At 43.8% G+C, this 13,789-nt stretch overlaps 1 protein-coding gene across 2 annotated transcripts in view; it reads left to right on the top strand.

The window, feature by feature from the left end:
- The window catches only part of MCM3AP (minichromosome maintenance complex component 3 associated protein), a 622,263-nt gene that overhangs the window by 114,681 nt on the left and 493,793 nt on the right, over positions 1–13,789 (top strand). For both annotated transcript variants that reach the window (XM_086956240.1, XM_086956239.1), the window contains exon 6: positions 1,904–2,103. In XM_086956240.1, the coding sequence (XP_086812366.1) occupies positions 1,904–2,103 (200 nt within the window). The remainder of the gene's footprint in view (positions 1–1,903; positions 2,104–13,789) is intronic.

Genomic DNA, 13,789 nt, shown 5'->3' with positions numbered 1-13,789 from the left:
AAACAACAAAAAGCAGGCAGCCTGTGAATTTATACAGGAGCTTCCAACCTGGTCCAATTCTTGTTTCTTAGCAAGGCACAAAGAAGTCGGGCATGGTTTAAATAGGCTAGTGAGCCAATGTGGCCACTGTGATTTCTGAAATCTCGCTCCAGTTCAGTCTTTGGAAACATACACAAAACTTTACATAATGCACATCAGTCTAAATGTTTCCTGTTTGCAAGCCAAGCATCTTTTCCCAGATGGTTTGCCAAATAGAATACTTTATGTGGATAACCCACTGCCAACACATGAAGGGCAGGGCCAACACATGAAGGGCAGGAAGTTTCCACCACCACCCTGGAGCAGATACTGATCAAAGACCTAATTGAAGCTCCCATATCGCTGCATGTCATGATGAGTGATGATGCAACACTCGTTGTTGATTGGGATGTGACACTTGGATCTTGGTAGGTTATGCCCATGTTTTCCTAGTTGGTACTGGACTCTCAAGATCTTCAATTGAGGATGTGGCTTGAATTATGATGATGAGGGTCCTTACTTTCAGTGGATAGAAATTGTGCTGAAAGATGCAGAACTTGCCTTTGACAGCCCCCTAGGACCAGTTTCCGTTGGCATACATAATCCCTACTCAGGCAGGGCAGCTTTGCACATCTTAATTACCTGTCATTGGCTGGTGCCTGTTTCTATTATTATACAGCACAGCTAGGTAGAGTATTGTTTAGAAATAAGGTTTTAAACTATAAGTGGCACATGATTATTTTCATTCCATTCCATTTATTTGTCGAATATTTCTCTAAATGCACACAGTTTATGTGGTCTGCTCTAGACTTCAGTGCTGAGCACTGAATCGTAGAGTTCTATAACAAGAAGATTATATGATGGCTCATGCTTGTGCATTTGAGGAGAGAGTCTTGAAATTGCAATTATGTCTGTGTGCTTGGAGAGATCATTTTGTGGACTATTGCTGTGTTTGTAAGTTGATAGTGATGCAGTACAGTGTTTCGTGCCCTCAAACAGGGGGACCATCGGCCATATTCATCAACATGAATTGCGCTTGCAAATGGCCAGATTCTGAGAATCTGGCCGTTTGCAAGTGCGATTTTTGCATTTGGGATTCATCATCCCAAATGCAAAAATCGCTATTACCGAAATCGCATATTTGCGAGGAATTGGATTTAAGGAATCTCTAATAGAGATTCCTTAAATCCAATTCATCAACCAATTGGAAATTGCGAATTCGCAATATTTGGTCGCAATTTACCACCAAGTCTGACTTGGTGGTAAATTGCGAAAAAAGAGTAAAAAGCACTTTAGTGCATTTTTTTCTTTTGCATGTTACACACACACATGTCCTCTGGACATGTGTGTGCGCAACACCTGTTCAAATGTGCATTTGAGGGGTGCTACAGGGTGTCCTTTGGACACCCCTGGCACCCTTCAAATCGCAATCTTATTTGCGATTAGCAATTTGTTAATCGCAAATAAGGAATCAGTAGGAATCGCAATAAATTTTGCTAATCCTACATGAATCCCGTTTTGCGAGTCCTTAATAGCGAATCGCTATAATTCGCTATTAAGGCCTCGCAAAACGGGAGATTGATGAATCAGGCTGCATGTCTGATAACTGCTTATGCTAATCGTCTCCATGTTTCCTGATCCATATAATTGCAAAGTGTCCAGAAGGCGACATTTTTGTGCTGTTCAAAATCAGTATATGAATAAATGTGCTTGTAAAGAAAGACAATTGTATTTCTGAGTACAACTGTTTATGCAAGAATAGATCACTGTTGAATGTTTTTGCCTGTAGGTGGTGACTGTACTGGGTATTCTGTGCCTGCAATTCTGAGTGGCGTCTTTCCTTAAGAAAAGTTATTCTGATTCTCCCCTTGTTCTATTTTTGCAGATCTCCCATTAAGAAATCCGGGAATTCAAAATCTTTACTTTTTGAGTCTGATTCTTTGGATTCTGGGTCAGATGGCCACAGCTCAGACAGTGTTATGTCCTCCTTGTCTGTATCCCTTAGTCAACTCAGTGGCACATTGGTAGAAAATGCAGAGGAAAGGTATCGCATCCTAGATCAACGAGACCGAATACTGCGCCAAGGTAAGCTGCCGTCTTCTTTCAATCAGTTCTGAAGCAAGGCAGGTTGACCTCAAGCAATGGTAATGTCAACTGTGCAAGTGGGTTAGTCGCCATAAATATTGGACCTGGAAAGAAAAATGGCATTGCACGAGGAAGCCTACCAGTGGCAAGATTTAACATAGGTGGGAGGTAAGTGTTGTAAGCACAGTGGTACAAATCCTTGATTTGTGGGGCAGACCCTGGATTTCCAAAAATTAGAAGGAATCACTGTTCTCGCGCAGATTTCTGATGGTTAGGGTCTAATTTTTACAATCTAAATATCCTTGAATCTGTCAGAAGTTAAATTGATTTTAATTGCTTCATAAGGACAGAGCACCATAAACATTTGAAGAGTGGTGTTCACGTAAAGATACTACATTGGAGATTGTGATGTCATAGAAGCTACAGAAGTGACCTTCATTGTAATTTCCTTTCTTTTTTTTAAATGTATTTTGATTTTGGCGAAAACAGTATAGAATGTATTTTAAGTAGTATCCCATTTCAACAACAAACCTCTGCTATCAGCTGGGTCATCAATTGCTCTACCCTGACATTGCATTGATTGGTACTCCTTGCGTGACATACTGTACATCTTATGATGTGTCAATGATTCTGTACACATCATTGCATTGTGTTGCTCTCTCTATTGCCCAAGAGGTTCCCATATATCTTTGTGTCTAGACTTGCATTGTCGTAGCATTCCCTACATTTTGCAACTTAGTGTTACATAGTACTATGTCTCTTAACCAGTCTGCAAGTGTGGGAACTGCACCTCTCCCCAAACCCATGACCACCCTTTTACCCAGCAGGAGAGCCTCTGCAGTATTTTTCCTACATGTATTATGGACTTCCTTCCCATATTCTAATAGCATTGTAAGCAGCAACTGCTCCACATGGAATCTAATTATCTCTTCAATAGCGGCTATGATTCCTGCCCAGAATTCTGTATTACGCGGACATGTCATGGTAAATGCAAGAACCCCGTATTGCAGATGGTACACATTGTACATTCTGAATTGCTTGCCAGCATAAATTTGACAGTGCTTCTGGGTGTGTAGTATCCTCTGTGTATGAACTTGTAGTGTATAACTCTGTGTCTGCTTTTGGGTATATCGCCTTAGTCTGTTGACAACGGTATGTCCACACGTCTTCTGGAATAGCTTGGTTCAGATCTCGGGACCGTTTGAATCTGGCTTGGTCACCTCTCCCTATCATGCGGATGAATACGTCAATCTAATCGGGTATGGATTTGTGATAATTGTTAATAATTTCCACTCCTTACATTCCCTTGACATGGAAGAGTATTGCTCTCAGGGAGATATGCAGTCTATGAAATAGAAGAGTATCTAGTTTGGTATAGAGGCTCTAGTTTGGATCCTGAATTGTGATAATATTATTGACAATGAATAAGTCCCAGAGTGTGTGTTGTTGCCTCAGTCCAAACCTTCCCATAGCTAGCGGTTCATACGTTACTTCTATGCGAGGGCTGTTTCTCAGCAGTAAATATGGTAAGTAAATCATCCCTGTAGTGGTGATTTCTGGTCCATGCCCATATTGTGCAATCTACTGTGTGTATTTCGCTATTGAGTTTAGGAGTTTTCTTTATGCTCACTTAGTTCAGTGGAAGAGGGTGTATCAGTCCTTTTCCTATTCATTGCGAGGTACTTTCCTGATGTTATGAAACCAATGATGCGCAAACAGCACATGGGAGACCCCCAAGAGCTGTATGTCCCTGTGATAATGTATGCCCAGGTACCTTAGAGGAGCTGTTATCCATTTTATAGTGTAGTCCAGTGTAGGCTGTAGTGTTTTTCTCTAGTGAGAGGCAGCCTCATCAGTTTTGCCCAATTGATAATTAGTCCTGACCATCTCCCAAATTATATAATGTCTCTAATTATGGGATTTAAGTTGACCTCCGGATTCTTCACTAACAGGAGTATATCATCTGCCTACAGTAACAATCAGATCTCACGGGAGCCACATTTTATGCCTCCGCTATGGTGAATTTCTCTGAGTAAACAAGCCAGAGGCGCAATCACGAAGACAAGCCGCATTTGCAGCAGGGGCCAACTCTGTTTTATTTCTTTATTTTAATGGGATCAGATGCCTGATTGTTAAGTTATATTTTTGTCATTAGTTGTGTGTGTATAGCAACTCAATCCATTAGAACACCACCTTACCCTGCCCCATTCTACCTAGGTCTGTCTGTAGAAATGCCCATTATGAGGTACTTAATGTTTGGTTGCATCCAGAATCACTGCAATTGCCTGGAGTTCAGGATATATTTGATATGTAGTAGCAAATGGTGCTAGCGGGTCCCCCTTGTGTATGGACCTTGATTGATCCGGACTTATCCGCATTAGTGGTTAGAGCCTATTTGCGAGTATTTTTGGAAGAATGTTGTTATCTATGCTAGTGATAACAGCCGGAATGAGTTACAGACCTGCGGAGGTTCATCTAATTTCAGTAGTGTTATGACCATATTGGGGGGGCGCCGAGTGCCGGCGGTTATTAAATGTGTTTAAGATATCTGAGAGGTAGTGCTGCCGTATTCCCTCTACCGATTTGATCTGGACTTTATATGTGGCCACCCAGTGCAGGCATATTCGACTTTACAGGGTGTGTTTGGGCACCTGCCCTCTGCTTACCACTTAGAAGATGTATATTTCCCCAGGAACTGTATCTCTCTTTTGGCCTTTTCCTAAACTCCTTTGTTTTGGAGGGTATCTCTGGAAGGAACAGCATCTTCTAGTATTTTGAGTCCCTTCACTAGTGTTTTGAGCCTGTTATGCCTCCTTGCACCACAACCTTGAACGCTTTCCACAGCACTGAATGTGGGCTCACTGAGCCCAAGTTAGTATCCTAATGAGTTAATCACCGGATCAATTACTTCTTTGAAAAGATTGTCCAGGAGCATGTTGGGTTGAATTTCCCATGATCTACATTCTCCCACACTATTCGCCATAATAAGTGTCAGTACCAGGTGACGTCTCTTGCGCTTACCCACAAGTCATTGTTTTTTCAGTGACTTATGAAGACAGGTACACCACAGCCTTTTGAGAAAAACTTGATTTTCCGTGAAAAGAAATCTTTTTCGAATGTTATGTCATAAATTCTTTAGTTCAAGTAGGTGTTTAAGACTGTTTAAATTGGGGAATAGAGAAATATATTTCCTAGACTTCCTCATTAACTTTTGAAAAGAACTATGAACGTTCTTCAATGATAGCCGTCGGTAATCTATAAATGTGGAAGAAAAAGTGGGTGTGGCACGCCACCCAATAAATGTGTATATTCCTAATTATCATTATTCTGTGTATTGTTAAGAGCAGGGGTCCCCAACCATTTCTGTAGCGAGAGATATTTCTGATCAGTGAAAATCATTTTGAGCTACTGAAGGCCAAGCCACTCTCACAGTGTTACCAGACACCCACGTCCATTTTTATTGAATTATTATTATTATTATTATTAATCGGGTTTTATAGAGCGCAAACAACCCGGAGGCCTCGTAGCGCTGAGTACCGTCATACTAATAGAAAAGGGAAGAAGTTAAATGAACAGGTAGGTTTTCAGATCCTTCCGAAATTTTAAAAGGCTAGGTTCACTGCGAGGGAGAGTGGGCAGAGAGTTCCATTCCTTTGCGGCATTCCAGGAGAAGGAACGTCCGCCCCATCTGGTACGTCTGATCTTGTTGACAGTAGCCAGGAAAGCAGTACTAGATCGCAGAGATCTGCGAGGAAGGTAGGGTTTTGCCAGGGAGCAGATCATAGTGGGAGCATTCTTCCACATGGCTTTCTGCATGATACATAGAGATTTAAACAACACTCTGGCCTTAACAGGAAGCCAGTGCAGTTTCCTCAGGGCCATGGTAGCTGATTCTCGTTTGTTGAGGCCTAATAGGAGGCGGGCTGCAGCGTTTTGTGTCACCTGTAACTTTTTTATTGTAAATGAGGGAGCTCCTAAGTATAGGGAGTTCCCATAATCCAAACGGGACAAAATAATGGCTTGAACCATTATTCTGCGAGCTTCAAAGGGGAGAAGAGGCAACACCTTTCTCAGCATACGCATGAGCCCGAAGCATATGGCGGAGAGAGTAGTAGCTTGCTGCATGAAGCTGAGGTTGGAGTCCAACCAAATACCTAGGCTCTTTATATGGGACTTTGGTTGGGGCGTGGGGCCCATACACGGTGGCCAGTCTAACAAAGGACTGGAAATGGCTGAATTGCCTAACACCATGAGCTCAGTTTTCTCGCCATTCAATTTTAAATGTGAGGTAGCCATCCACTGAGCCACCGCTACCAGACAGTTACTTAGATTGGAAGAGGAAGAGTCTGCCTGATTCATAGATACGACTAATTGCGTATCATCAGCATAGGTTACTATATCAAGGCCGAATGAGTGCACTATATCAGCTAAAGGCTGCATATAAATATTAAAAAGAGTAGGGCTCAAAGCAGAGCCCTGGGGCACACCTTGATCCAAGGGCCAGACTTTTGAGTAGGTAGTGCCCTCAACAACCTTAAAGGAGCGATTCTCCAGAAAGGACTGGAGCCAGTGCATGGCCTTCCCAGAAATTCCCATCTGATAAAGGCGGTGAAGGAGAATGCTGGTGTTAACAGTGTCGAAGGCGGCACTAAGATCGAGTAGCATAATTGCTGTGGTGCCGCCTTGGTCCATTTGTTTCCTGGCCAGCTCAGTTACCGCCAAGAGGGCCGCCTCAGTTCCCAATTTGGGACGAAAACCAGCTTGGGAGTCGTGGAGAAGATGATGATTCTCTAAAAATTGAGTAATAGACTTGAATTTAAGCCTAATGTCCATAGAGCTATAGACTATGGTTTGAACAAAATAATTTGACTAGGGGCACTTTGACAGGGCTGCCATGTGTGTCAGTGAGAGCTTGGTTTTTGGGGATGTATGAACCTGTGAACTTATGAATGGGATCCATGAGTATGGGTGAATGAGAGCCTGTGTTGTGTGCATTTGTGGCACAGGATACCTTTCACCATATGTGGCTCAATTGACTGTATAACACAGACATAACCATTTTTTTAATGGGAGAAATTTAAGTGCAAAAAAGATTTCTGCTGCTTTTTGATATTGTGGAACATTTTTCTGCACGTTTAAATTTCTCCCGCCTTAAAAAAAAAATTCTGTATTTTTCAGTTATAAATTTGACCGTGTGTCTACCAGCCACTTGGAGCAAGATGTAAATGTGACACTTTGAAATGGGAGAAACTTAAACTGAAAAGTTAACTTGATGTTTATATGAATTCCATGAAACTCCTAATTTACATTTTTTCCAATTTCAAAGTGTTGCATTTACAAACAGCAGGTATTTTGCAACCTGTGGCCTGTAGACACTGTGCCAAATGTATAGAAGAAAAAATACAGCAATTTGTTTAAATGGAAGGAATTTAAGGTGAAGAAATAGGCTCAGTAAAATATTAAGAGTTAATTGAAAGTGGGGAAAAACATTGACTCAATGTTTCATAGAAATATTTTTATCCACTTAACACAGTATCTTTCAGTTCTAAATATGGCACTGTCTACTGGTCTCTGGGAGCAAGAGGCATGCTGTTTGTAATTACAACACTTTTAATGCGATAATGTAGAGTTAAAGTATTCATTAGGTTAATTCTTCATTTTAATTTTATCTGAATTTAAAAGCATTCAAAATCATAATGTTGTTCCCATGTTTCAATATTTGGTTGACAATGACTTTTATTTAAGACTTGGATACCGCAGTGCTTCAGTTCTTCATCACTGTGCCCTTGGTCATAAATCTGACTCCAGCATTATCAGGCCCTGCTATCTGCAGCCTGAAGATAATAATGTAAAATAAATACATCCTTCCCTTAACTTTAAAAAGAAAATGTGACTGTGTGCTTATTTAAAAATGAACGCAAGGCTGTGAGCTACTCTTAAGGTGTCTGTGAGCTACTGGTAGCTTCCGATCGACTGGTTGGAGACACTTGGTTTAGAGTTCTAGTTATTTACAGTTAACTCTGTTAGACAAATAAATATCTTAATAAGGCACCGCCTACCCCTTAGAATAAATATAGAAAGTAGCAAATGCTTTTAGAGGAACCCCCATAAACTAAATGGGCGAAAAAGACCAGTGCCCCTCTATATGAGCCTGTCTCTTCCAGGTTGATCATCAGAGGTATTCATCTACAAAACCTGTCAAAGAAGTAAAAGCTATAAAAAAATAATTTACAGAAGTTGACAAAATTGGGTCCCTTGTGGGGCTCCAAGTTTTGGGTTATTTGTATCATTTACAATATGCTTTGGCACAACTATAATCTTTTTAGGTCTCGCGCCTAGCGTTGCAGTGCGCAGCACTCCTCGTGCAGTGCAAGACCTCTTGTATGGGGTTCTGAAAGCTGCTCACACCCTCGTGCGTGTGATCAGGCTTTCATCGGCTGCCATTGGGTTTCACGTGTTTTTACAAAAATAAGGCCCAAGCAATTGGGCAAAGTAGGGCGCATGTCCCGCCTTTGCTCCGCCCATTCCCACCGGGTCTAGCACATGCATCAGCGCGGCACAGACAACAGGCTCCCTCGCCCCCGCTCCTGTGTGGTGCGCGCGCACCACTGGTTTGTTTAACACCCTGTGGCGTTAGCCAGGTTTCGTCACCGTAATACTAACAAGTCACAGCCCTGTTTGTGTGAATCTGGCTCCCGTAGACATTATAGTATATTGAATCCTCTGTATTTCTTTGTGTTTTCAGTTATTTTCCCTACAGATTAGAAGGTTCCTCACCCGGAGATCCAAGTATACTTCCTTACTGTGCTGTCCATTGTTACTATTGCTGCTGTTTCAATAGCGGACCCCCCCCCCCTCGGGATTCATGTATATTTGTTCCTGTGTGTACCTTTTGTATTTTCATTTCTTATACAATAGGTGAACTTCCTCCAGTTTGGATTCTTGTATATTATATATTCCTCTGTTTTCTTTTGCATTTGCGGTTTTTCTCTATACAGATGTAGGGCTGTCTCTGGTGTGTGTGGGGGGGGAATTCTCTGTACAATATCCCTGTACATTATCCCCATGTGTGACTTAGTGTACAGTTTGTGTTTTTTTTCATACAGCGGTGTAACCCCAATGAAAATCTGTGAGATACGGTTGACTCAGGAGCCCCTCTTCAAATTCAGGGAGGGCTACATTTTGCGTAAGGCCACTGGGCATGCCCCTTGCAGTTGCTGCTCAGCCTTGATGTCTTCATCAAGTACGAATCACAGAGCAGGCAGAGGTCCGTCCCGGGGGCTCGATCCCCAGAGACTCGATGCTGACACTCCGAGAGTCCGGATTCCTCCCTTGTGTTCACATCGCGGCTGCTGTCAGTGGGGCTGTCGCGTTTAAGGCTTCTGGCCACTGGCACTGTTTGGTTGATTCTGGAGGTGGGTATATTGTAGGCGAATAGTAGGGCGGTTGGTTTGCATCGCGTTGCCACTATTTCTTTACGACAACGTGCGTTGACCGCTGCCCTCCGTACTGAGGTTTGACAACACCTACGAGTAGGGCACGCTCCCTTCCCAGAGTGTACTTGAGTAGGTTTGAAAAGTGTGTGCAGAAAGACCGATCCATTTCTGCTGCGGGCTGGTCCCTCCTGATTTGTTTCTCAGCTGAGCAGTGTTGTTTGTATTTATTGTTGGAATTTTTTGAATGTCACAGATTTGCAGTCGTGCACTGACACAACGCGCTCTGGAAAATGTGTGATCCGCGCGTGGGTCTCCAAGCAGTGCGCACTATAATAGGTTCATGTTTGTTTCTACAGCGCGCGGAGAAGCTCGCCCAGGGGTCTCGAATCGTTCCTCCAAATTCGCCAGAATCATCCGTGTTCTACACTGCCCTTGAAGGGTTAAATCGGGGCTGGAGAACCCCATGATGAGGGCGTGCTTAGCGGTCCTTAAATATCAAGTTATCGCTGTGCAGGCAACAGTTTGCAGCTTGTTTACAGCTACCAGAAAGGGCAAGCTCTTGACTTTATATTTTTGCAGCATGGCAAATGCCCAGATGCTAGCATTAAACTGGGGTTGTTTGAGTTTGCCTTTTGAAATATTGCAAAGGTTAAGTTTCACTACACGAGTAAGGCAAGCCGGGCAACGTTATGTATTTCTCTGTGATTTATTGACAGTACAGTTCTGCGGGTTTAATTATGTTTAAATTTAAAGCCGCCAGCAACATTATAATGGAAATAAATGTATAAAAAAGCCTCCCATCCTGAGAAGGACGTCAAAATCGCATTTTACAACCCATTTTAGTGTTTCAATATTGAACAATAAAACTGCTATGGCAGTTTCTGACCTGAAGTGGATTGCTGCGAAATATATCCAGAACTTGGCTGGTCACGAGTGGATCAAAGATGGGCAGAAGGGGGCATGAAGCGTGATGGGTGCAAGGGGAGACTGAGGGGAGAAAGGGTACAGGTGACAGGTGACAGGTTACTGGAAGGAGCTGAAAGTAATGACATCAGGCACCGGTCCCTTGAGTCTCTGCTCACAACTGATAGGGAGTATTTTTAGATCTTTGTAAAAAGTTTACCAGGCAGCTTAAGTTCCTATGCCAGAGCGTATTATCTGACCCAGCTCTGTGTTTTAACTTTGTATTCTGAGGCTTGTTGTTCGGAATGTTGTGAGGCACCGAAAAGAGTACAAATAAAAGAAAGACATTTGTCATTAACAATGCAATTACTTGTTTTTGGTAGGCACTGGGAGATTAAGTGATTTGCCCAGAATCACAAGATTTATTTCTCTCTCTTCTCCCTACCACATAATTATCTCTCCAACTTTAACAACCTACCTCTAAACTCTCTCTCTCTACCTTTCTCTATCTCCCTTTCTCTATCTCCCTATCTCATTCTCTCTCTTCACTTTACCTCTCAGTTAAATATGCAAAGAACTCTATTTCTCCAACTTTAACCTACCTCTAAACTCTTTCTCTATTTATCTCTCACTCTACCTTTTGCTAACTCTCTATCTCATTCGCTCTCTCTTCACACTACCTCTCACTTAAATATGCAAAGAGCTCTATCTCTTTATACCATCTCGCTCTCACTTTCTATCACGTTTGCACTGGCGCTCTCGCTCACATGAGTGAAAAACAATTTCATTACAACGCCGATAGCTCTACTCTAAATTAAATGTGAGACCTATTGCATTCCAAATGCTCGTTTTACTTATTATAACAATGGGATTTAGGATAGGATAGTCCCGTCATTAGCAAGGGGCCACTTATATTTTCTAACTACTACCAACTTGCAAGAGAAGGAGCTTTAGCAAGATATAAGCTTCTAGCAAGTTCAGCTTGCTTGATTTGCTAACACCATAATCGTACCATCCGCTAGAGAGAGGAATCCCTCACTTTATCAAAAAGATGTTATTTCTAACATCTGACAAGGTACTAGAGTGTCTACATTTATGATATACTCATTACCCCAGTATTGGAACTTTCATAGATTCCCATGCTTTGTATCATTTCCCGTCGTCGGAATGGGAGTCTCGGTAACAAAAATACCATAGCTGTAGGTACAAAAGACAATGGAAAAAGGCCTAGGCCTCATTTCCTTTTGTAGCATATCACCCTCTTTGTGTAAAAGAGACCAAACTTTGGCCTCAGCCAATCAGAAGTGCCTCACCACTTAGAACCTTCCTGAAGGAACCTCAGAGCCTCAGATTTTCTACCGCACGTTGTGCTAGGGAGTCTCCTTTGAGCTCTGCTCAACTTCTACTCTTCAAAAGGATTACTTCAGGATTTTCTAAAGGATTTTCTTCGGAATCTTTCAGATTCTCTTCAGGATTGTTACTACCTTCCAGGATGTCGGAAATTGAGAAGAAAAAAGCCCTTTTCAAGCCTTGTTCCTCCTGTGGCAAGAAAAGGCTTTTTGTGGAGGATAAGCATAAGGACTGCATTTATTGCCTCTATCCTGACCACCAGGCTGCTGACTGTCAGATCTGTCGCACTTTTTCCGCCAAAACCCTCTGGGACCGTGAGGCTAGGCTCCTGACATGGCTGCAAAAGCTTAAATCAAGGAAGGATACTGTCTCAAGTGACAGTGAGGATGCTAGATCGATGTCTTCCAGAAGAAGGTCAGTGAAAAGGGGTAGGGGTTCCCCTTCTACTTCTGTGGGAAGATCTTCAAAGGCCTCAAAAAAGACCCCCAGTGAGTCTGAGAGCCCAGGTCCCAGCAAATCTCCTCACGGAAGTGTAAAGGAGAGGGATGGACCTTCTACGCCTTCTACAGGTGAGAAGACTGCTACAGCCTTCAAAACACCTTCATGCCAGTCTTCTGAGAGGACTTCTAAGTCCTCGACGACGAAGACGTCGACAGCGGGAGGCCCGTCGACGAGGACATCGAAGACTCCGTCGACAGGAGGTTCGTCGACGTCGCTACCGTCGACGGCGGAGTCCTCGCCGTCGACGGAGAAACTGAAGACGCCGACGACGAAGGTACCAGATTCAAGGGTGTCGACGAAGGAGTCGCCGACGACGAAAGCCCCGTCGACGACGAAAGCCCCGTCGACGTCGAAGGCCCCGTCGACGTCGAAGGCCCCGTCGACGTCTAAGGCCCCGTCGACGTCGAAGGCCCCGTCGACGACGAAGGCCCCGTCGACGTCGAAGGCCCCGTCGACGTCGAAGGCCCCGTCGACGTCGAAGGCCCCGTCGACGACGAAGGCCCCGTCGACGACGAAGGCCCCGTCGACGACGAAGGCCCCGTCGACGTCGAAGGCCCCGTCGACGAGGGCGTCGACAGTTTCATCGTCGACGATGTCCATGACACCTATCTCGACGGCGTACATACAACCGTCGACTACGATATTGTCCACAGAAAAGCGAATTACCATTTCTATGACGCGGATCACGCCAGAGATGACTTCTCCAAGGACGGTGTCCCCTCTGTTACCTACCATGCTCCTTCAAGAGGGAGAATCAGAGGAGGATGAACAAGATACGTATAGCTATGCCAATAGTCCTTCCCAACTATTTGTCAAATGCCAGGACACTGACTCAGAGGGCGAATACGGCCACGAGGAACGTGATCATAGTCAGCAGCAGCAGCAGCAACCTGAACAGGAAATGGTTTCAGTGCCAACGTCTTTCCTGCAAGATTTACATAAGATGCTACAGGACTATAAATCTAAGGCCAGTAGACCTCTGCCAGATACGTCAACGCCGGCTACGCCTTCAAGGACTACGGCTCCAACTTCTCCACAGCCTCAAGCGTCCTTCCAACAGGATTCCTCTGGATTGCCAGGGACTCATGATGTTGATGAATCCTCGGATGAGGACCAGCAGTCGGATCATGTCTCTAATCCCGACACGGAATATGATGAATATGTTATTGACAATCCCACATCGCCAAATCCGGACCCGGCGGACTCCCCGCCAGCGGATATTGGGGGCTTCCATCAGCTGATGGAGAGAGCTGCGGCAAGATTTAAATTGGCAATGCCTAAGGTTACCACAGATTGTTTCTTATATGATTTTAAGGAACCCTTTCGGAAGACTGCCAGGTCCATTCCTATCGTAGATCACCTATGGAAAGAGGGCATAAAGGCAATGACACACCCGGCGACTGTGGTCCCGGTGCTACCGCGTCTTGATAAGAAGTACAAGGCGACCGATGATGCCCCTGCGGCCTTGACAGGTCATCCAAGACCAGACTCTGTGA

The sequence above is a fragment of the Lissotriton vulgaris genome, chromosome 2_1 (genome assembly GCF_964263255.1).
Source record: "Lissotriton vulgaris chromosome 2_1, aLisVul1.2, whole genome shotgun sequence".
Lineage (NCBI taxonomy): Eukaryota > Metazoa > Chordata > Amphibia > Caudata > Salamandridae > Lissotriton > Lissotriton vulgaris.
Note: the sequence above shows the minus strand (reverse complement) of the source record. Positions and strands in the feature narration are given on the sequence as shown.